At 38.3% G+C, this 24,497-nt stretch overlaps 1 protein-coding gene and 1 pseudogene across 14 annotated transcripts in view; both read left to right on the forward strand.

Moving 5' to 3' along the window:
* ABCA6 (ATP binding cassette subfamily A member 6) overlaps positions 1-24,497 on the forward strand; it is an 86,530-nt gene that overhangs the window by 8,444 nt on the left and 53,589 nt on the right. For 7 of the 14 annotated variants that reach the window (XM_055090437.1, XM_028499353.2, XM_055090429.1 and 4 more), the window contains 8 exons: positions 1,818-1,873; positions 1,989-3,188; positions 16,124-16,205; positions 16,721-16,821; positions 18,334-18,538; positions 19,577-19,738; positions 20,930-21,033; positions 21,420-21,646. In XM_055090437.1, coding sequence (XP_054946412.1) covers positions 16,732-16,821; positions 18,334-18,538; positions 19,577-19,738; positions 20,930-21,033; positions 21,420-21,646 — 788 coding nt within the window. In that variant the 5' untranslated portion in view covers positions 1,818-1,873; positions 1,989-3,188; positions 16,124-16,205; positions 16,721-16,731. Of the gene's footprint in view, positions 1-524; positions 1,874-1,988; positions 3,189-14,952; positions 15,573-16,123; positions 16,206-16,720; positions 16,822-18,333; positions 18,539-19,576; positions 19,739-20,929; positions 21,034-21,419; positions 21,647-24,497 lie in introns of those variants that run through there. The other 7 variants (XM_055090430.1, XM_028499356.2, XM_055090431.1 and 4 more) reach the window with 7 other exon arrangements.
* Positions 7,376-11,319, forward strand: LOC114487707 (spindle and kinetochore-associated protein 1-like; annotated as a pseudogene).

The following is a 24,497-nucleotide window of genomic DNA, read 5'->3' on the forward strand; positions in this document are numbered from 1 at the left end:
TTTTTTTGCGGTATGCGGGCCTCTCACTGATGTGGCCTCTCCCGTTGCGGAGCACAGGCTCCGGACGCGCAGGCTCAGCGGCCACGGCTCACGGGCCCAGCCGCTCCGCGACATGTGGGATCTTCCCGGACCGGGGCACGAACCCGCGTCCCCTGCATCGGCAGGCGGACTCTCAACCGCTGCGCCACCAGGGAAGCCCAAGAATTTTTTTAATAGGAGAGAGTTCAACAGGTTTTAATTCTTGTATAAGAGATTGAAAATTAAATGCAGAGAAAATAATTTGATAAAAAGGTCCCAGGGAGCACGGAAAGATTGGCTTTTGAGAGTAAGAACTATAACACAAAAGAAAGATACCACAGGCTGAGTAAGAAAGATTATCAGAGCTATTTTTAAGAATTCATCTTGAACATTAAATTTGGGACAACCACATTTTTGTTGTAATCAAATTTTTATGACTAAAGACAAATATTTTGGCTCAGATTCATGCTTTATCAAATTTAAACTATTTACCTTTTTATTTAAAGGAAACTTTCTTATTTATTTGGCTGTGCTGGGTCTTAGTTGCAGCATGAAGGATCTTCGTAGTGACATTCGGGATCTTCAGTTGCAGCATGCGAACTCTTAGTTGCAGCATGTGGGATCTAGTTCCCTGACCAGGGATCGAACTTGGGCCCCCTGCATCGGGAACACGGAGTCTTAGCCACTGGACCACCGGGGAAGTCCCTAAAGGAAACTTTTTGAAAAATTCTTTGGTTATTTTAGCTGTCAGGTTCTTTCCAATATTGTAACATTAAAGCACAGTAACCCTCACTCGCTCCTCCTCCCAAGTATTCCTCCATGATGGCATATAAATTACCTGTGGAGGATGTTCACCCTCTATCTCAGTCCTTTTCCAAATTAGAGGCAGATAAGTTTAGACATATTAAGACTTCACGTATGGTGCATATTTTAACGTGGAATACATATTAGATAACTTCAAGGAGAAAACTTATATCATCCATCAAACCTTGGAAAATTTCCACTGGAATAGTCTTAAAAATTTTGAAGGGAATGTATTGGTGCCCCTTGACTTGGCTTTCCTCCAACTGATTTTCCCTCTGCTAATGAGGAAACCCAGCTGCAAATAAGTCAGAATATTCTGTCCTGCTTCCATTGCCATTGCATACTGTTGGAGCATAATTATCAGCGTGATAGCCCAAAGAACACCAAGGTGAGCTTCTGGCATCTCCATGTTTGTCAAAGTCAGAGGCTCAAGGAGCAAGACTGTGGATCATGGATGGACCCAGTCTGTCAATACTCCTTTTTACCCCATTGATCCATTTGTTTCTGTTAGTGCTGGAACTACATGAAAAATACAGAGAGATGAGAAGTCAGGATTGATGAGGGGGTTCTGAACTAGTTCCAGAGACATTGACTAGAGTGCACACTAGATACTTATGAGGTCTTGACATGTAAGAAGCATGGGATTCATTAAAAGGGGACCAGCATGGAGTATACGCCATGGTTTTATAAATGTAGACTAAAGCAATACCCAACAATTGATCTGGAGTCCAAAACATACATGTGCAGAGAATCAAAAGGCTAACTACTGAAATATAGGACACAAGGTACTCCTTAACGAGAAAGTTTACAGGTAATTTATACATGAATGCATGGCTATCTTTTGATTATCCGTATCAGCACTCTAATTTATCCTTCACGAAAATTTAATTACTTAATTACCTCATGGATTTGAAGTTGCTGTTTTTGTTGCCTACTTTGAAAATTCTTTTGGTGAAAAATTTGTGAGCCACTAATATCAGCCCCATTAAATGCAGTGAAACAGACCTTTGACCTGGAAGAATACAGCCTCTCTCAGGCTACCTTGGAACAGGTGAGTTTTTAAAGAGAGCATCAATCCAGGTAAACTTTGTGTGAATCTCTGGGTGCAGCCATCTTTCAGAAACACCTTGACATTTTCGTTTCCTTATTTATTTTCTCCTACTTAGGTATTCTTAGAACTCTCCAAAGAGCAGGAGCTGGGAAATTTTGATGATGAAGTTGATACAAGAGTTAGATGGAAACTTCTCCTGCAGGAAGAGCCTTAAAACCCTGAATCTCCTAATATTAGATTTTAGGTCTTACTACATTCTTAGTTTCCATAATTCTAGAATAATCTTTCATTATTACTGCAATTAACAAAACATTCAGTAGTTTAAATATCCAATAGTGATTAAGGTTTTAAGTGGTTTTTTAAATTTTAGAATGGAGGGAAGAGGCAAAGATAGGAAAAGGTAGCAGACAAAATTAACATAACCAGGCATTATATTAATCACTAATATAGGCCTATTTTGTGCTTAACATTCATTCAAAAATCGCATAATGTTAGACAAGTTTTTCGTTATTATCAGTAAGACTGACCGCCGAGCACATTTTACAAATAAAACACTGTAGGCTTTTTTAAACCTAAACTTTAAGTATATCATCTTTTTAAAGCATGATTTGCTTAAAGACCAACCTAATGTGACATGGGCTGTCAGAAGATCTTATAAGCTGATAGATGAAATTACACAGTATAACCTTTAGGTATAATTATTATGTATTCTGATGAAAAAATAAATATTTGCTGATTTCAGAATATATAGAAATTATATGGATAAAGATAACAGTAATCTGTAGTAAAATACCACAGTAAATATTTTGGCTGACCTATATTCAACATGCTTTTTGTAAGTACTTTTTCAAAGTTGACATCAGTGAGCACAGTAATTTTTTATATTTTTTCACTTAATAGTTCATGAACATAGCCTTTCTGTGTTCTGTAACGGCTCCATGGCATTCCTCTGCCATGGAGAGGAATTCCTCTACTACTGTGGTTTTTGCTTAACCTTTTTACTGTTGCCTCACGTTTGGTTACATGCACATTTATCTCTTATAAATAAAGCGGTGATGAGCTTCTCCTGTATCTTCTTTGTTATAGTCTTAGGGTAAGTAGCTCGGATATGAACTACTGGCTCGCTGCTCTATGAAATTTTGCTAACTTTGTTCTCTGACCCATAGAAAAATCCAGTGTCCATCCTAAGCTTCTCAATCCCCCCAGGAACTTTTCATCTCAGGCGTGTTCTTGACTCTGACTTTGCTCATCAGCTGAACTCTGTTATCTGCTCTGTGGTCAGTTCCTTTACCTCTACCTTGGCATTGATTTAAAGGTAAGACTTGGCCCCTTACCTTGATTCTTACAAATGCCTCTTTCCACAGGTATCAGGGAGAGGGTTTGTTTCATAGTTGTGATGGATTATCACAATCAGTCAAAAAGAGGAGCTCGGTGAAAAGTAACACCTTCCACTTGTCTTTTAAAATATTTTATCATTCATTTTTTAATTTGTTTATTTTTGGCTATGTTGAGTCTTTGCTGCTGTGCGCGGGCTTTTCTCTAGTTGCGGCGAGCAGGGGCTACTCTTCGTTGAGGTGCCGGCTTCTCATTGCGGTGGCTTCTCTTGTTACAGAGCGTGGGCTCTAGGCACACGGGCTTCAGTAGTTGTGGCTCTCAGGCTCTAGAGCACAGGCTCAGTAGTTGTGGCACACGGGCTTAGTTGCTCCGCGGCCTGTGGGATCTTCCCGGACCAGGGCTGGAACCCGTGTCCCCTGCATTGGCAGGCGGATTCTTAACCACTCCTCTACCAGGGAAGTCCCAACACCTTCCACTTTAAAAACACAAGTCCTCCTAACCTGTAAGAATGCTTAAAATGTGCATAAAAATTTGACTTATATTTCAAGCCAAATATTATTTCATATACATTATATGTTTTCTCATGGATAGAATATATCCTTGAACATACAAAGAGCAAAGACATCGTCCTTAGTAGCCCTTGAAATACGGGACAAAGTCATATACCGAGAACATCAATGAACAGAAATGAAAATAAAACATTTAGCATTTACAATTAACTCCACGTTAACACAAATTAATGTGGCAGAGGTGGGTGGGAGGACACTAGGGGGAGGGTTTGCTTCATACTTGTGGTGGATTCTCATAACTGGTTAAAATGAGGAGCTCAGTGAAAAGTAACACCTTCCACTTTCCACAAATGTTCTCATTCCTGTCAAACAGGAAATGGCCAAGAAAGGTGCAGCAGGTTTTGTGATTTCTTCTGATGCAGCTATTGGCTGCCGGATAAAAGTACTGTCTTTAACAGATTTCTTTAGCTGCTTTGAGTAGGGCACCCTGGACTTTAACTTTGTAAATTTCCTACTGCTATAGATGAAAAGCACTAACTCTGCTCGGTTTCTTTCCTTACACCCTTAAAACTGTCGCTTTGCAGCTTTTGCCCATGGCTGCAAAGAAGTCATGGTATGACTACCAAGAAGACACAGTTTTGGAATAGGTAGAACATTGTCAGTGCTTTCAGCCATTATGTCTTAACTAGTTACAAAATCTCCACATTCTTGGTGGTTTCATATTTCACAAATCTCTATTCCTGGTAGTATTTTCTGGGCTCCCAGGCTGTCTCCAGTTGCAAGGAATAGACTCACACATGTTAACTCAGGGAAGGAGGGGCTTGTTGTAATCCCAGGTGTATCAAAGAATAAGAACAGGACTGAAAGAGCCAGCTTGGAGGTCCTTGTAGATTCAAGATGCACCAGGAATGTCCATGACCCAGACATCGTGAAACCTCACTGGTGTCCTCGACCCAGGCTGTGCTTGTGGCAGGCTTACTTCTTCTCGCAGTTAACTGGCTACAGTACGCATTGCTCAGTACGTCTTTTCTCAGCCTCCTCCTCCTGCTTACTTAAAGTTTTTGTTTACTTCGAGTATTAACTTACCCCATGGCCTCCTTTGTCCCTCCCCCCTCCTTGCCTCTCTGCGGGCATCTTTAATCTTCCTCTGCATTTCCCAGTTCAAATCCCAGAGAGCCAAAGTTTGTGACTGCCTTTTCCTCTATTTGAACTGAGATTTTTACAACGAACAACATATAGGCTAAACGTGCTGTGGTCTTGGGCCCATGATATAAATGATGGTCAGCCTTCCATTAAGAACAACCCTGGCCTCATCCGTCAGGAGGGCAGGTTCCCATGAAGCAGCTATGCAGCTGGGAAGCACCATGCTTGTCATATTCAATAAAACCCATGTGGAGTTTAAATCCTACATAGAGTTTTATCCTTTCACACAGACCTTCCTCCCATTGCAAATGCATGAAATTCCGGGTAAAATAAGACAAAGCCACTTTAATACCATGAGAGCAAAAAGCTTCAGCTTGTGTTGCAGTGGCGCAGTGTTGTGTTGTACCTGGATACCAACCACTAAGGGTGAGGCTGGGAATTGTGTGCCCACGTGAGGAGCCGTGGTGTGGTGTTGAGGACTGAGAACAGTGATTGCTGCATGAAACCAGCTTCTACGGAAGGCTGCCCAGGCTGGGACAGGGGATATGAGAGGCGGTGCCTACCGCCTGGAGAAGCTGTTCCAGACACCGGCTGTAAAAAAGAAAAGTCTGAGCTGTGCTTAAGCAGCAGGGCAAGAATTTATACTATCCATGTGGTCCGGGAATGCCAACTGAAAAAGTCAGCCTATATCATCAGAAAGACAAGAGGTAACAAGTTTTGGCGAGGGTGTGGAGAGAAGAGAACACTTGTGCACTGCTGGTGGGAGTGTAAATTGGTGCAGCCACTGTGGAAAACAGTATGGAGGTTCCTTAAAAACTTAAAAACAGAATAATCATATGATCCGGCAACCCTACTAGGGGGTATATATCCAAAGGAAATGAAAACAGGATATTGAAGAGATATCTGCCCTTCCGTGTTCATTGCAGCATTATTCACAATATCCAAGATGTGGAAACCACCTAAGTGTCCTTTGGCAAGTGAATGGATAAAGAAGGTCACGTGCGCGCACGCGCGCGCACACACACTCACTCACACAGGAATATTTTTCAACGACGAAAAAGCAGGAAATCCTGCCATTTGTGACAACATAGGTGGACCTTGAGGGCATTATCCTACGTGAAATAAGTCAGAGAGAGACAGACAAAAGCTGCATGATCTCACTTAAATCTGGAGTCGAGAAAAGCTGAACTCATAGAAACAGAGTAGAGTGGTGGTTTCCAGGGGGTGGGAGAAATGTGGAGATATTGGCCAAAGGGTATAAACTTCAAGTTATAGGGTGAATAGTTCTGGGGATCTAATAGACAGCACAATGATCATAGTTAACAGTACTGTATTATATACTTGAAAGTCGCTAGGAGAGTAGATCCTAGATCTTCTCACCACAGAGAACAAATGGTTACGTGACGTGATGGAGTTGTCAGCTAACACACAGTAATCATTTTGCCATATAGGAGTGTATCAGATCAATACTTTGTATACCTTAAACTTAAAATAAAGCTGGGAAAAAAGTCAGCCTAAAAGTGATCTGTGGAGCACCTAGGAGGAACAGGAGCTCAGGCAAACACCAAGATCTTTGCAAAATGTGGTTTGTTCCCGACGTGGCAGGAGAACCAACTGATGCAGAAGCCACCCTGAAAGGAGTGAGAAGCAGCAGTGAGATGCCGGGCTGGAAGCAGGGCCCAAAAGCAGTTCCTGATGCCCGAATGCCTGCAACATGTGGGCGTTTGAAGCACAGCAGTGCACGATGCAGATGGAATGAATACAGAAGCCAGTGCCTCAGAAGACCTAGCGGGATGGCTCTGGATTGGATTAAAAATACTCATGGTTACAAATAAAATCAATGGGCATTTATTGCCCAGAAATTCTCAATGTCTCAAATCTATTTGATTTTTAAAAATTGTTGTAAATATACATATAACATGATTTTCTTGAAATAGACTACACACAGGTGTTGTCTGAATAGGGACACTTATATGAAATATCTAGAATAGGCAAATTCATGGAAGTGGAAAGAACAATAGAGGCTGTAATGGGCTGGGGGAGGGGAGAATGGGGAGTTATTGCTTAATAGTCACAGATTTCCTGTTTTGGATAATGAAAAAGTTTTGGAACCAGATAGCGATGATGGTTGCACAATGTTGGGGATGTAATTAATGTCACTGAATTGTACACTTAAAAATAGTTACAATGGCAAATATCATCCTTTTGATTTTTAAAAATATAATTTAAAATCGGACGTAATGCATGACTGCTGTAAAAAATCGTACAAAGTAAACCGGTCTAAAGTATGAAAATTCTCTTGCTTAGCTAATACATTTTTCTATCCTATACATGCAGGATAATAGCATATCTACTGTTTCGTAATTGTCTTATTTAACAGCATGCTGTGAACATCACACCTTACCAGTTGATTATATATCTATGTCATTTTTTGTGATGCTTGTGTATTATTTCAGTGTTTGGATGTACCCAAAATTTTTTAGTTGAAAATTGATCGAAAGATATATAGGTTCTTTCTAAACATCCCTTTTGTAAACAATACTGCAACTAAGAATGTTGCACGTAGGTCTTTGGCAATTCTCTACCTAATCACTTGGAGTACATTCCTAGAATGCCTGGGTCAAAGGTTCTGTACATGCCTAGGCTTTCAACACAGGAATCTCCAAGGAGTTTCCCGGTACACTGCAGCCAGGTCCCTGACTCCACATGAAAGTCAGCTCCTCTAAAGCAGGAATCTCCCAAGAAAGGAAGGAATTAGAGACTGTTGGACATCAGTACAAGTCAAGTGCCCATTTCCAGAGTACCCTTACTCTGTTTACTAAAATGAAAAAAAAACAAAAAAAAACAAAAACGATGACAGAAATATACATCTATAATGGGACTACAAAAGGTCCCAGACTCTCATTATAACCCCCAAATAATTTTGTTAGCACCCCAAACATCATTTACTGAACTAAAAGGAAGATACCAGGAGTCAGCACACATACACTTCTCCAATGGATGAGCAAGGTGATCCGTAAAAAGTGAAGCAGAGTTTGAAAGCCCCTATTCTGTTCTCCCTCCTCAGTGGGGGGAGTCCTGGAAGCACGATGAAGCTAAAGGAAAGTCTCATCTAGCACTGAAGAGATGGCAGAGGTTAGTCTGGGGAAGAAAATGTTCGTTCTACCAGGGACCACCATATTGTTGTATATTTCCCTCCTCGGAGCCAGCTTGAGGATCACATGGAGAGAAAAAAAAATACTAGGAAGGACTTTGGATACTCAGCTAAAGCCTCCCCAGGCTGTGGTTGCAATTCAAGCGAAGTGCAATTTAATTCGGTTTTGAGGAACCGTGTATTCACGCATTTTAGAGAGAGAAGGCGGGGGGAGAGGAGAAGGCAAAGAGAGGGGTTAGCTTACCAACCTCCGAAAAAAGGAAGAAAGGAAAAATGTGTTTTTAAAAAATAACATTGGCTTTTGCTACTAGACTTTCTGAGAGGCGTAAAGGATGACCTCAGATCTGAAACAATTATGCTCCCATATTAATGACAAGATTGGCAATATTTTTTTTTAAAAACTGTCATTAAGAAACTGTGGCCAAGAACCTACCTTAAAGACTATATGAAATAATATGGAGATGACATCATTGTAGCAAATGAACTTCTAAATAAATTAGAATTGGAAGTTAAGTATAAAAAACTAACAATTCCCTCAAGGACCACTATGAATCTCTTGAAGAAGATTATAAAGATGTGGAACATCTGAAAGAAAAGAGTCCTCCCTGTTTGCCTCAAGTAAGAGTAACGTAAAGCTTTATTAGGGACATGATCTTGACACAGAAGAACCAAAATCAAAGAATCTACACTCACAAAGAAGTTCCCCAAAGAACAAAGGAGTACTGTGAATACTATGTTAACACCATTTATAACTTCTGCAGTGGTATTCCTGCATGTATGAAATCTCGCTTATCCTATTATCAAATTAATGCTGTTAGTAAAGAAATCAACAAGACAGTGGTTAGTAAATATAAGAGCCTACGTCAACCAACAAAGTCTATGAGTTCTGTGGCCAGAAATCTCTATCACAGATTTACTGATAAAGAAAGGATACCAAAGGTCATTATTTTATAGTGGAAGCTATACAGGACTTCACAGCTTTGAAAATTGACAAGAGGTTTTATCTGATAGTGAATATTTTATGACACTGAAAGAGGCTATTAGAGATCGGAAGGGGGCAGAGAGGACTTACCTATTATGTTACAACCTAAAGCCCTTGTGAGCTTTTGAACTGATCAGCAATAGAGTTTAGAGGCTGTTCCTATAATTTCCTTTTTAATACAATTTTTAAGATTTTTTTCCTGTTTCTTATAAAAATAAAATACTTTCTGATGAAGCAGATATATTTTAAAACTTATTTCGTTTCACCATATATTTAACCACTTACCCTATGAGCCTCTGTGCTAGGCACATAATGCAGCTAACAATGTTCATGTCTAGTTTTTGTGCTTAGTGGGCAATGCCGCAGACTTCAATAAGATGAGTACCGTGGTAGTACTGGAAGACAAAGATCAAAAAGTTAAGGTCAAGGATACCCAGGCACTTTGGAATTAAACGTCATTAGTGTCTGACTTCCATCAATGACACTTCAGTCCGCAGGCCAGCCCTAGAAGTTGGATCTGGAAGCAGCTTATGCATCTGATTATTCTGCTTTTCCCTACGTCATTAGGGAAGAACTTACCTGAAATGCGTTCAGTATAAACCAGACTGTAAACTTCAACCTATAAAGCATTGTAATGAAAGTACTAGGTTTCTCTTCTGCGCCTGGGGAGACTGGTCTGTCTACGGTCTATGTATGTTACATCATTGGCTTGGCAGGGCTTATCCCTGTAGCAGAGAAAAAAAGTGTCTCACCAGATAACAGCATCATGGTGATGACCACGTAGTACATTACGAACGCTGCAAAAAAAAGGAAAAAGAAAGAAAAAAGAAAAGTGACATTGACCTAATCAGTTGCCAAGAGTGTCCACAACAACTGACCATCATGCTGGGCAATCTAGACCTCTGTAATACGGGCCATTAATGGAAAAAATTATCGCCCAGATGAGGAGAATTCAACTATAGAAAGACTGAACCTTAGTAGAATAATCAGCAAGGTGCTCTAAAAAAGTAACAGTTAACTCCAGAAACAGGAAATTCTTAAAAAGTACTACTATTTAGAATTCTGTATGAGTCACATTTGGAAGTGCTTGCCAAGTTCAAACAGTTTCCCCTTTTCTGGGGACAGCTTTATCTCTTTTTGGCAGACTCACGGGGTGGGCCTCTAACAGCTGCACCTATATCATGTGCCTCCAAATTAAGGATAACAACAGATTGGAGCCAGAGCAGTGCCAAACCCAGACGAGCTCGTTCGTGCTCTGTCCCAGAGGTCTGAGTGAGCACTGACGTGCTGGCCACTGGGGCAGCTCTACAGAGACATCTACAAACCCCTGGTGCTGACATTTTGTCCTAGGGCAATGCTGGTATAATCCTGATATCTAATGCTGGTCATTCTGGCCACAGATGGATGTCGTATATGTTCTTCATAAAGCAGATAAGCAAAATATAGAAGCTTGTAAGAGAAAAACATGCAAAAGGTGAAGAAATAGACAGCTAAAGTTCCTGCTGCAGCTAAAATTCCGGGAAACTTGTGGCTAGCTCTGATATGCTGCTAAACTGCTAGGTTCTAGTTTACTTGAAAGTTTCATTATTTAGAAGGTGAATCATGACCACATATTTTGTTTTACCTCATTAAAGCTTGCATATAACCTTGGACAGCCAAACCACCCAAAGTTCACCATCTTTCCAGACACACTCTACCATGGAATTGAAAGCGTAATCTAGGAGCCAGTGGACCAAATCAAGTTGGCAAGAAAAAAGAGGTTCTCTACCATCTCCACTTAGGGGTCCTCAGCCAGGAGCCCCTCCATCATGTGTACATTCAATGCTTGATCCTCTCACCCTTCATTGTAATTGCCTGGGAAGACCCCAACTTTCGTTAAACCTGTATTAGGGAGATCAACACTGGTAGAAGACACACATGAACAAAATGAACGGAAAGTCTCACTTTACATGAGTGAACACTGGCTTCAAGTGGAGCCATAGTTTTCTGCCTGCCAACTCCACTATGTCCCCCTAATATATTCACTCTCACTGGATTGGATAACTAATTAAATGACAGTCAAGTATATTGCTTCTCACACTTGAACACCTCATTCTTTTCTTTCACTCTCAGGAGAAGACATTGCTTTCCACTTGACTGTGAAATTGAAGCAATTAAAAGAGAATGTCTTCATAAGCTTTCACAACCTCAGCAACCAACCAGGTTTCATTGGACCCATAGACTCTGACTTTCTTCCCATTAATGTGAATTTCATTCCCGTTAGTGTGAATGAATAACATTCTTCTCTATAAGGCCAAAATCCACACCTGTGCTCCTAATTCTACCACCATCCCCACACCCCACTCAAGAATACTCTCTGTCAAATGCCTGCCCTCCCACAAGGGCTCACAAGGGCTGCTTTTTAGGTGAAATGGGAGATTTCTAGTGACAAATAGATGAAGACAGTAATCCAGATAACTTTGAGCCCCTTACAACAAACGCTGAGGAAAACAGTGGCATAATACACATGTGAAAACCCTAATATTATCCATTCCCATGCCAAGTCCATCTGTGTTCTCAACTAGCAATTGAAGCTCTACAAAATCATAGAAATCTCTGTGATTCATCGGCAGAGACTGAAGAAACGTGTAGGATGACAGGAAGTTCTGCTTCCTCTTTCACAAAATTGTTTACAGTAAATGAATACCTAGTTTTGGCAACTTATCTGTCAAACCCTCTGACACTCAGCTTTTTCTGAGTTCAATTTCTTTTTTAAAAACTATGATTTTATTTTAAACTACAGTATCTCCTTTAGTATTCTTTCAGCCTGCTGCACAGGATAAATGAGCTATAAAGATATCTTATTTCATACACATTTAGCTGGGTATAGAATTTGAGGTTAACAGTTCATTTTCTCTCAGCTCTTTGGGGGTATTATTCTATTGTTTTATGACATCTTTTGGCTGTTGATCCTGGGTTGATAATCTGTCTTTTTCTATTTTATTATTTTTTAATATTTCCCCTTCTCCTCTTTCTTTCTATCCCATGTTTTGAAAGCTTACTGCAACATAGTTTTTGGATTTTTGTTTGTTTTTAACTCTGCACAGGATACATTGATTTTCTAATCTGAGGACTCATGTCTTCAATTCCTCAAAAATCTCATACATTTTATCTTTGAACAATTCCTCTTATTTATTCCCTTTATTTTCCTTATTATAAAATGCCTATTAGATGTGCTGGACACCCTCATTCTGTCTTTCATGTCTTTTAATCTCTCTTCAATATTTTTCCATCTCGTCCTGTCTTTGCACTAAATTTCATATGATTTCTTCAGAGGTATTTCTGGTTTATTAATTTTCTGTTTAGCTGTTTCTAATCTGCTATAAAACATATCCGTAAGTTTTTAATCTTAACTGATTAATCACTGTGTCTTTAAATTATAATGGGTTATTTTCCTATTAGTCTTTTCGTTGTCTCCTATTTTAACTAACCTATATTACTTCTTTAGCCTTTTAGTTATATATTTTATAGTCTCTATAATAATTTTTATTATCTTCAGTACTTGAGATTGCTAATAGTCCTATTTTTTTTTTTTTTTTTTTTTTGGTCTGCTGATTCTCTTTCATGGTGGATTTTGATGGTGAGTTTAGCTTCCAGGAGGAATATTTACTTTTACCTCTCTTGCTTTGTGCCCTGAATTCTGGACATATTTCTATAGAATTATTCATGTCTTCTCTGTGAGGCTCCAGGATAATAGGAGGAGGAGGAAGAGAAAGAATATCAGCAATAACAAGTAACATTTTTTGAGCTTTTATGATTTTCCAGGGATTCTTCTTTTTTTAAAATTTGTTTTATTTTTTAGATTCTACATACAAGTGATAACATACAGTATTTGTCTTTCTCTGTTTGACTTATTTCACAAAGCATAATATCCTTCAGGTCCATCCATGTTGTTGCAGATGGCAAAATTTCATTCATTTTTATGGCTGAGTAATATTCCATTGAATATATATACCACATCTTCAATATCCATTTATCTGCTGATGGACACTTAGATTGCTTCCATGTCTTGGCTATTGTAAATAATGCTGCTATGAACACTGGGGTGCATGTATCTTTTCGAATTAGTGTTTTTGTTTTCTTCAAACCTATACCCAAGGAGTGGAATTGTTGGATCAGGCCTTGTTCTATAATCTTTACTTATACTAATGAATTTAATCCCCCCCCCAAACTATATATATATATTTGTATGTAATATGAACTATATATATAATATGAACTATATGTAGTATGAACTATATATATTATTAACTATATTACTACCTATATACATTATTAACTATATATATTATTAACTGTATATATACACACACACACACACACACACACACACACACACACAGTGTTATCTCCATTTTTATGGATGAGAAAACCTGAGGGGGGGTTGTTAAATAGATTATGCAAGGTCACACAGCTATGGCAGAGCCAGAATTCAAACCCGAGCTTGGCTCCAGAGTATGTAACACTAACTGCTATGATATTGTTCTCAGACACATTGCTGTGCAGGGACAGTAGGTTCAGATTTCTTTCCTGTACCTGACATGTGCGACATATACTCAGGATTCTCATTTTCTGTGGAGGAAACTTGTTTTTTTTAACCCAGAGATTGGACAAAGAATACATATCCTTACTTTTCCTTTGGGTAGTAGGTGAGGTTTTTCTAGTTTCTCTTTCTAGCACTGAACAGTCCTGGGAAGCTTCTGGATTCATGCAGAGATATGAAGCCCAGCTTTACAACCTGTCAAGGACCGAGTCCTGGTCATGGGGTATTGAAATACCTCTTTGGACTATTGTGTTTCTGACATAGCATTCATAGTTCTGGCTTTAATTTCTCTTTTCAGTTTTAGCCTCTGGCAATGTTCCTTCATTTCTCTCTGTTTTCTTCCATTGATTCTTCCGTTTTTTCCTTTATTTTTTCTTCTTCCTTTTTAAAGTTGGTTATACATCTGAACATCTGTGTTAGATGTATTTTACTCACAATTTCAGTGTGTTTCTAGCTGGAGGGAGGGCATTTCCTTATCATATTTGGTCATATTTGTGGGGGAATCCTTGGGTTTAAGTAAGGAAAATAGCCCCCCAAATAAAAATAAATCAGAGTAAAGGGGTCAAGAAAGAGGAATAGAAAGAATACACAAGAAACAATTACCAGAAGTGAAACTAGTAAAATATATTTAATTATTGATATTGTAGTTGTGAATCTTAATGCAATTGTAAGAAAGGCAAAGTGAAAATGATTCCTAAAATAGAGTCTATAGGGTCTAAAACAAGTGTAACAACAAAGTTAATGAAAACCTGAACTATATTTCAGGTGATTTAAAAGAAACTTAGAATCTTTGTTTGGGCCATTGACCTTTTATTGATATAAAATTTTAACAGTGTTTATGACTGTCCATCCCATCCCCTTTCCAAGAGGCATTTAGAGCATCTTTTTACTTTGTTTTTGCCAATTTTTAATGTAAAAGACATGTACTATTTCACTGTTAACTATTTTTAAAAACAGAACTAATTACCAAGGAGAGAAATGTCTATACAAAATACCATGACTTGAAATGTTTGTTTTAAAATTATACCTCTTTTCTCCAGAACATCTCTCAGCTTTATGATTATTAACATCTGTGGACTGGGCGCCATGTCAAATATTTGAGATTTCCCAATTCATGGACTTTGATTTCTTGTTTTGCGATTTACTTTGGCAGGTCAAGAAGTTTGTAACTCTTTACAGAGATAGACGGTGCAGTGGGAATTGAAATACATTTCAGTTTTTTCCTAGTCTTCACGTTTAAAAATTGACCGGAATCTTTTCTTATTTTTTTTTTAGTCCTTAGCGATCTGCTTACTTTTATTTTGTTCAGATGCCTTATGAAATCCTACATCCATGATGAACGGAGCAGGAGAATGGAATTTGTTCGTAATTCTTCACTTGTCCAATGTAGGTGTTTCTCCGAGGCAGGCTATGGATTGCTTAACTTTTTTAGACAAAAACAAAACAAAACAAAAAACTCAGCTCCATTGCATTCTGGGGCCTGCCTAAGTTAGTCAGATATGTCAATGGCAGTTGTGTTTAGGCATTAGTAGTGAAAAAAAAAAACAGCTGAAGATTTCTCATACAAATTTAACTACTTTGTTTGGTTAGTTACTCATTTATTGCCCTTCACCCCATCTTAGTCTCATCATGTCTGAAGAGCTAATTCCATTTTCCTTGTTTACTATTTCCCCCCTGATCCCTGGAGTTGAAAGGCCAAGTGAACAAACACAGGGTTTGTTTTATTCCTAACCAACCCCGGAACAGTCATTTCCCTGCAGAATAATTGGCTTAGGGAAAAAAAGACAGAAAACAAAACAAGTTCATCATGTGCAGATTGCTGTGGCTCCGCCCCTTCTCAGAAACTAGCCTGGGTGAGAACTGTTGGGAGTAAGCATTCATTTAAAGAATATATGAAGAAGTGGCAATAAAGAAATTTTAATTGTTGCCTTAGACAAAAAGAAGTGTGCCTTGACAGTGTTTCCAGCGTGCTTTTTTTCCTCATTATCCTGACAGTAAGTAAAGCTCTGTTTTGTTGTGCTGTATGCCAAACATACGGGTTAACACTGCTAAAATCAATCTGTTTTTCAGATGTTTCCAAATACTTATGTGTTTTGTATTGAAGACCTGAAGACAAAATGTTTCTATTTTTTCCTAACCAACTTTTATTGTGTAGATACAACAGTAGAATATAAGAAAATAGTAAAATTTGCTTCTGTACTAGCTCAGGGAGAATTGTCTGAATATTTTGATATGCAAATCTAAAAGAATTTAATTTTGAGATTATAAAAACTGAAAAAAATTTTCTCTGTTCATTTGCAAACATTTGGGCAAAATTACTTTCCTGTGTGATCTTCCTTCCTTCCTTCCTTTCTTTCCTTCTTTCTTTCTTTCTCTCTTTCTCTCTCTCTCTCTTTCTCTCTCCCTTTCTTTCTCTCTCTCTTTCTTTCTCTCTCTCTTTCTTTCTCTCTTTCTTTCCTTACTTTGTAGTTTGTTTCCTCCATTATTCAGGGACTTCTGAATTCAGAAAATTGACATAAATTGTTTTATTCTTCCTGTGTATCAGAATCAAGTTTCAAGTCCTTTGAGTCTGGATTGTTATCTGATGGCCTAACTCTTGATAAAAGTTGTTCAATTCAATCTGGAAGGTAAATCCCAAAAGAAAGTACTTCCTTGGGATTATTTCTAATGGACATAATTAATTATTTAGATGAGTTTAAATAATCAGAATTTTTATGTTAATTTGATTAGCTCTGGGATGTCTATTCAGATGTAAAGAACACAAAATTATTATTATTCAGATGAGATACAATTCAACTGCTCTGTTTATATAGTTGAATTTCTGGTATAAAATGTCAAAAATGGGAAGTATCTTACAGGTTCTGAATCAAAGTATCTTTTCCATTGTAATTGTTGTAAAATTGTGAGAATAGTTCACTCTACTTCCCTGTCATTACTCTTCTCCCAAATAGTTTACAGTGAGCATATTGATGTCAAATTTTACAGTCATGATTATTGAAATAATATTTTAAATCCTTTTTTTTTTGCAGTTCTTAAAGGTAGGAAATATTTTCCCCCAAAGTATGATCAAGGTTTTTCTTATTACACTTATTTTTCTAGTTGATACTCCACCATGTTTACTTTCTCTTTGTTTAATGAACAGGCTAAACGCACATGAAACAAAAAAGTGTGTACCAGCAAACTCAAGCACTTCTGTGCAAGAATCTTCTTAAGAAATGGAGGGTGAAAAGACAGAGCTTATTGGTATGTTTGACCATTTACCTCTTTCCAAAGTTAGCATTGTGCTTTTATTTCATTGCCTCATGATTCTCTTATTCTATATTGTAAGTAACAGACTGCATCTGTTTTATTTTATGTTTTTTTAAGGAGCTGTAAGGATGTGCATTTTCTTTATTGAATGAAAGACTCTTTAAATTCTGTAGTGCTTTACAATTTTCAAAAGTTTCCCACACATGATTTCATATAATCCTATAATAACCCTTTTTTTCTCCTACCCCTATATTGTCCCTCCCCCTTTCCCTCTCCCCACTGGAAACCACCAGTTTGTTCTCTATATCTGTGCAGACTGCATCTATTGACTTTGAATTTGTCTGTAGTTATACTTGTCGAACTGAGAGACTCACAGCAGTCTCTGAAAAATAATGTAGAACTAGAAAGACCAACTATTACTCATGTTGTTTTCAAAAGGAGAATAACTGAAAGTCTAATTGTATGGTAAGTTATAGCAACTATTAAAGCTGCTGTCATGGATAATAAATTTAGAGTCAAGAAATATTAAAAATAGTGTCTAGCAGAAATAGAGGAATTTATTGTCAAGTGGGTGGACCTATTTTCAAGGCCATGAATTTTCTACACAGAGAGTATTTCCAAGAATTATGACCAAGTAACACCACTGATTGTCAGCGTGCATTAAAGCCCCAAATTTCAATGCTTAACACAGCAAAGGTTTATTTTTCACTCTTTTCACAGCCTAAATAAGGGTGGCAGTGAAAGCGACGAGGGTCGGGTAGGTTGAGGAATCTTCACACAGTCCCTCGGAGACCCAGGCTCCTTCGTCATGCGCGTCTGCCGGCGCCCTAGACTTTGGAGACATTCACTGGATCCTCTGCGGCCAGTCAGATCAGGAAGCGGAAGGACTGAGACAGAGAGAATAGGGAAGGTTGTGCAGGGTTCCAAGAGCCAGGCCTGGAAACAGTGCAGATCATCTCGGCCCACTTTCCACTGGCGAGAACTCAAGCATTCGGTCCCACTTCATCGCCGGAGGCTGGGGATGTGGCCCAGCGTTGCGCCAAGCAGGGGGAGGTGCCTAATACTGATGGACCACTAGACAGTCTCTTCCACTTTGTCCCTTCTCATTCTCTTTGACTTCCAATACAAGGATATGACAGTTGACAAAAATGTTTCTCTTTCCATCATGAGCTCTACCTGGGATACTCTGTGTCTTAGAGAGCCTAGACTCACCCGCCATGCCCAGAAGGGTTGCAGTCCTGTTAGTCATCCTGTTAGGCTGGCTTCTGCAGTAGTTCATGGCTTAATGCAAAAGTTTTGTTCTAGTATTGGAGAATGATATATGTGACAACTATCTCGATACAGATCTTTCGTTGGGTTCCCTTTGCTCTGAAGAGTGAGAGCAAAGAGAAGCCAACTATGTGGTGAAATTGGAATTTGTCTTCAGTTGTCCTCTGGTGTTGACTGAGCTCCTTAAGGGAATACAATCTCAACGTGTTCTCTTTTTTTGTTATTTTTTTTATATAGGAATGGGGGTTCCCAATACTTTTAGGATTTTATATGGGCATATTTTCATATTTAAAAGAAAATGTGCATTTTCCTGAAATGCCTCCTCAGGATCTGGGAAGGGTAGATAAATTTAATAGCTCGTCTATGGATGTTGTGTACACACCGATCTCCAACATAACCCAGCAGATAATGAATAAGACGGCATGTGCTCCCTTTTTGAAAGGTAGGTATGCTGACGGCAAAGAAGTATTACTGATTTTATTTTAGACCTTTCTGAAAAAGTGTGTGCCTTTTTAATTTGAAGTCACAGTTATCCATTATGCTAATGATCTAGGTATCAATATAGCACACAAATTTGGTCAGTTTTTTCCTTCTCTCATAGCAATTAGCCCTTTAAACCCTTTCAGCTTGATGAGGGTCCACTTTAGGTAGGCCTACATTTCTACTGGAATTTAAATAAAACGATAGATTTGTAATTTCAGATGTTCAGAATAATACCTAGGAGGAATAAGCTATTGGGCAGTGTGGGTGTTTTAACATGGAAATATAATGATTAAGATTTATAATTGAGGAAAAAACAAATAAATAAAAGAAATTAGGTCATGGTTATTATACACTAATTTCAGAACTATGAAAATTAAGGATGGATAATCTAAAGGTATTCTGTCTGCATATGGTATAATTTGTAAGCATCTTTAAAGGTCTTCATTCTAAATGAGGTTTCTGTATAACTGATAGAAGCAGAATGTGCCTTTCACTCATGGGCAAGTTGGGTGCAGTCTGGTTAGCTACTCTTTAATCCTCGATTTCTAACAGGTAAAATTGCTGGCTGTTACAAATAGAGTCACTTTGGGGTCTTGGTTCCTGTATAAGGCAAAGACCATATGAAGTGCCTTTGCTTTAGTAAATCTAAAATCTGAAGTCCTCTGACCACATAATAACTGCTACGGTTACCTCTATTTCTGTATCCCAATTCCCTTATGCGTACTACCTCGGCCAATAGTTTTATATACCTAAAACTTGCTCTGATACCTGTCATTATTAAAAGAAAACATTTAATTCTCATGCATGTCTCCTGATTCTAGAATTGAAAACAACAAAAAATTTCCCTTTTTGCCTTTTGGGATAAGTTTAATTTAAAGGGAAAATGATTTTAGTTAATTCCAATGGAAAATATGTGATGACAAAGTTGGATATCACAGTCTATTTTGTTGAAACTCTAACAATCCTCTGTGTCGATTTTTCACCATGCAATTCACAGGAAGAAGAGTCATTGGGGCACCGGATCAAAAATACATGGATAAAATACTTCTAGACAATTTCCCATACACCGTGGGAGTCATCTTTAATGACACTTTTTCTTATAAGTTAAAATTTTATCAGGGATATTATATTCCAATTTTGAAGGAAGATCTTTTCACAGGTGACTTTCCATATAAAATATCACTATGGCATTTTTCATGTTTTTAACACATGGAGTAGGATGGGATGGGCAACAAAGATACTTTTGATGGCACAAGGGAAAATACACAAAACACATTTTATTGCTGAGCTTATTCCAAAGTCAGTCATATCTTCCCCCTCTAGGAGGGCTCTCAAAAAACCATTGAGTCATCCAACAGTTACATAGTGAATTCCCAAGTGCATGTTGGAAAGGATGCAGAGGTGACCAAAACTGATAGGTCCCAGACTCGGGTGAGAGTCCAGGTTAGCAGGAAAGGCAGCCAGTGAACAATTAATGACCAGTGCAAGAAAAGGTGCTTGGGGGACTTAGACCAGGGGTTCCTAAGAAACTGTGCGACTAGAGAAGTTCTGCCTGGAGAAGTGATGGTTACAGGAACACCAGAGGAAATGGCATGTGTGGGGTGTGGAGGACATTGCATTCCAGATAGAAGAGGGGGCTGCGGGGGCCCAGGGGTGGGAGAGAGCATCTGTTAGTTGGTATGGGAGAGCAGCAGTCCTGTATAGCTGGACAGAGCACACAAAAAGGAATGGGATGGGAGAAGGAGGCCGAAGTTACTCGACGGCTAGACCCTGTGCCGTCTTGAAAACCTAAGGCAATGGAGAGCCATCAAGGTACTTTAATCAGGGCAGAGACATGATTAGATTTCCAAGCCTAAGGGAGTGCTCTGGATTTAGCCCAGAGAACGGATTGCAGAGAATGCGGTGAAACATACTAGTGGGATGATGGTGGCTTAGACCAGAATGGAGATTTTTTTAAATTGTGGTGGCCAGGAAAGACCTCTGTGATGAGTTAACTTTTGAAAAGAGATCAGGATGGAGGGAAGGAGTGAGCCATGGATCTGTCTGGAGGGAGAGCATTTGAACACAAAAGAAGTTCTAGTACTGCTGTGCGTTTGGCATTCTCAGGCACAGCAAGGAGCCCGGGATGGTTCAAGCAGAGTGTTTGCTTTCATCTTCTTTTCATTTTCTAAGACTTTCTGTGCATACCATGTTTTCCATGAATCAAAGTGCCATATTAGAGACTTCATTTGCTCCTTTTATCTATGTGGTGAAGTCTCCTCTAGATCGTTCTTTCTTGGATTCTTGTTTCTTATTTTCCAATTGCCTTCATCGCATAATGTTGGTTCTGCTTTTTTCTTTGTGCTTATAGCTCACTGTTGGGGTACAGATAATGAGTTTTCCTGTTCACTGGCTAAATACTGGAGTAGAGGATTCGTGACTTTACAAACTGCCATCAATGCTGCTATTATACAAGTAAGAAGAGTTCTAATAACTAATGTGAACTTATTCCAGAGACATCAAGGTTTTGATCAAAGATGGTGTCTACTCACATTTTCATGTGTTTATATATGAAGCAGGCAACCAAACGGTGAAATTGAATTTTAGGCAAAGGAGCACATTACTTTTGTTTTTAACCTTAAATTTTCAAGTAGTTATAGAATGGCAGGGAATTTCAACAACAATGTACAGGGAGGCTCATGTGCTGTTCATCTAGTTTTTCCTGAAAGTAACATCTTGCATAACCACAGAACAGTATTAAAACCAGGAAATGTACATTGGTACAATCCCCATAACTTATTCAGATTTCACCAGTTTCTATACTTTAAGTAACGATTTTGTTCATTTGAACCCTTCTTTAGATCACGACAAATCACTATGTGATGGAGGAGTTGATGTCAGTTACTGCTATAAATATGAAGACATTACCCTTTATTTTTAAAGAGAACCTTCAAAATGAGATGTTTATTTTTTACTGCTTGCTTTACTTCTCCCCATTTATATATTTTTTATCACTCAATGTTACAAAAGAGAGAAAAAAGTATAAGGATTTGATGAAAATGATGGGTCTACAAGATTCAGCATTCTGGTGAGTGACTGACTCAAGTAGTTCAAGTGAGTAAACAGAGAAATTCGGAAGTAGTGAAAATGTGTTACTGTTTCAGAACACCATGATTTCAACTTGATACATTGCCTACTTTGCTGTTGGCATTGTTCCGACTTTTCAGTTTAGTCTTTGTTAAGTTTTGCTCTGCAAGATCGCGATTATAATTTGCCGGGCACTTTTTCTGTGCCATAAGCATGTTAAGCCAATGCTATGATAGAGGTACCAGTAAGATCACAGAGAATGAAAAAGAGCTGCCCGTTGTCAAATGGATGGTGTGTGCAGGGACTCAAACCCAGGAGCCCTAATTTTTAAAAAATTTTTTATTGGAGTGTAGTTGATTTACAGTGCTGTGTTAGTTTCAGATGTGCAGCAAAGTGAATCAGTTATACAGATACACGTATCCACTCTTTTTTAGATTCTTTTCCCATATAGGTCATTACAGAGTACTGAGTAGAGTTCCCTGTGCTCTACAGTAGGTCCTTATTAGTTACCTATTTTATATATAGTAGTGTGGATATGTCAACCCCAGTCTCACAGGTTATCCTCCCCGCCCCCCGGTTTCCCCCCTGGTAACCATAGTTTGTTTTCTACGTCTGTGACCTTATTTCTGTTTTGTAAATAAGTTCATTTGTACAATTTTTCTAGATTCCACATATAAGCGATATCATGATATTTGTCTTTCTCTGTCTGACTTACTTCACTCAGTATGACAATCTCTGGGTCCATCCATGTTGCTGCAAATGGCATTATTTCATTCTTTTTTATGGCTGAGTAATATTCCACTGTACATATGTACCACATCTTCTTTATCCGTTCCTCTGTCGATGGACATTTAGGTTGTTTCCATGACCTGGCTCTTGTAACTAGTGCTGCTGTGAACATTGGGGTACATGTATCATTTTGAATTATGGTTTTCTCAGGGTATATGCCCAGTAGTGGGATTGCTGGGTCATATGGTAGTTCTATTTTTAGTTTTTTAAGGAACCTCCATACTGTTCTCCATAGTGGCTGTATCAATTTCCATTCCCACCAACAGTGCAAGAGGGTTCCCTTTTCTCCACACCCTCTCCAGCATTTGTTGTTTGTAGATTGTTTGGTGATGGCCATTCTGACTGGTGTGAGGTGATACCTCATTGTAGTTTTCATTTGCATTTCTCTAATAATTAGTGATGTGGAACATATTTTCATGTGCCCAGGTGCCCTAATGTCAACTCTCCTGCTTGGTCTACCCGTAGTTATCACTTGATTTCTCTACACTTCCTCTTGTTGAAGAAAGTATGATCCTATAATGGCTAGCTTCTGTTCCGAGATTGGGTAACTTGGGGTATATTTTTTGGAGCGACTAAATACCATACGTTGGAGTTGAGATAACCTATAAAAGTGCCCAGCACATAGGCTGGCATATAAGAAGCACTTAATAAGAGCATTTGCTTCATATATTGATATATTTATAGCATATCTTGCTCCATTTTACAAATGATTTAAAGTGATTTTAAAATATATATTTCAACATATTTATCATGTATGTATGTATCTATGCATGTATTTGTATTATAATAAAAATAAATAATTGATGAGTAGAAACAAAGATTTAGCAAAATAATAAATAGGTAATATTAACAGATAAATATGCAAATCATACAAGTTCTAAGCTTCGAAGAGGCCAAGGCAGAGAATTCTGCAATACCATCAGTCACAAAATTCATACTGTCTAGGAAAAGAAAAAAAGAAAAATAATCTGTTCGTTTTACCCTAAAAGAAACCTAGCATTTTTCCAGTGTTGAATCCTGGGAGATATTTCTTGTATACTCTCCATATCAAGAAAATACTCTTTATGGATGTGGTACTATCTGGAATGGATGAGGGACTATTTATTTAACAATCCTTTCCAAGATACATGTTCCCTGAAATAAAATTAAGGTCTAGGAAATTTAAAATTTTCTATGACATATATTTTATTAACAGAGAGAGTTTTAATTCTAATATAACTGAACTGTGAAATAGGAAAAGAGGAAACTGGGTCTTGAAATAAAAAAAGAGAGGAGAGGAGTGTTTTTACGGTGGAAGCTTGGGAAATACAAAGGAATGGATGGAATTTGTCAGGAGGGAAGAGAGAGAGGAACTATGGAAAAATGACCATCTTTCAGCCCAGGGCTTGTCCTGTGGGACAGCATCCCTGCAGCCACCTTAGAATAGTTAGGCACAAGCCAACTCTGGATTAAAATCAGAAAGTACTGGTTATTTAGATGTGGATTCATTCTCAGGATAAATGCTTCTTAATATGCATGTAACCTAAAATTTAGCAAAATGAATATATGTCCTTAAAGCTAAGAAGGAAAAACTTCTGAAACATTTTTATTAAGTACAGAGTGTCTACTGGAAATGAGTTTTACAGCACACCACCCCTGGTTTTGTTTTGTTTTGTTTTGTTTTTTACTAATGCCATAAATGTGAAATGTAGTCAATATTTAGTCTATAAATGTGATGTCTGAAATTGTTTTATCCTGAAGATTTTCATAGATTTATTAACATCCCCTCAACTTCCTGCAATAAGTTCCTTTTTCTAGGTAATGTTTTAATTTCCTTCATTTGTAGTTCCCTTACCCTGTGGTTTTTCAGTTCCTACCTATGGCAGTTCCCTTCTTGACTAAGGAAGTGAATTCTGCAGACTGCGGAGTGCTTTTCCAAGAACGCTGATGTTCTAACACAGTCTGAGTCATTGTAATGACACGAAATTTTAAAAAGAAGTCAAATTAGCAATAATTAAACATGTTCTATTGGAACATATTAATGCAAGTTCCTGGTTTGATACTTTTGCTGTTTTTTCCAGCAG

Source organism: Physeter macrocephalus, chromosome 14, assembly GCF_002837175.3.
Source record: "Physeter macrocephalus isolate SW-GA chromosome 14, ASM283717v5, whole genome shotgun sequence".
NCBI classification, from domain to species: domain Eukaryota; kingdom Metazoa; phylum Chordata; class Mammalia; order Artiodactyla; family Physeteridae; genus Physeter; species Physeter macrocephalus.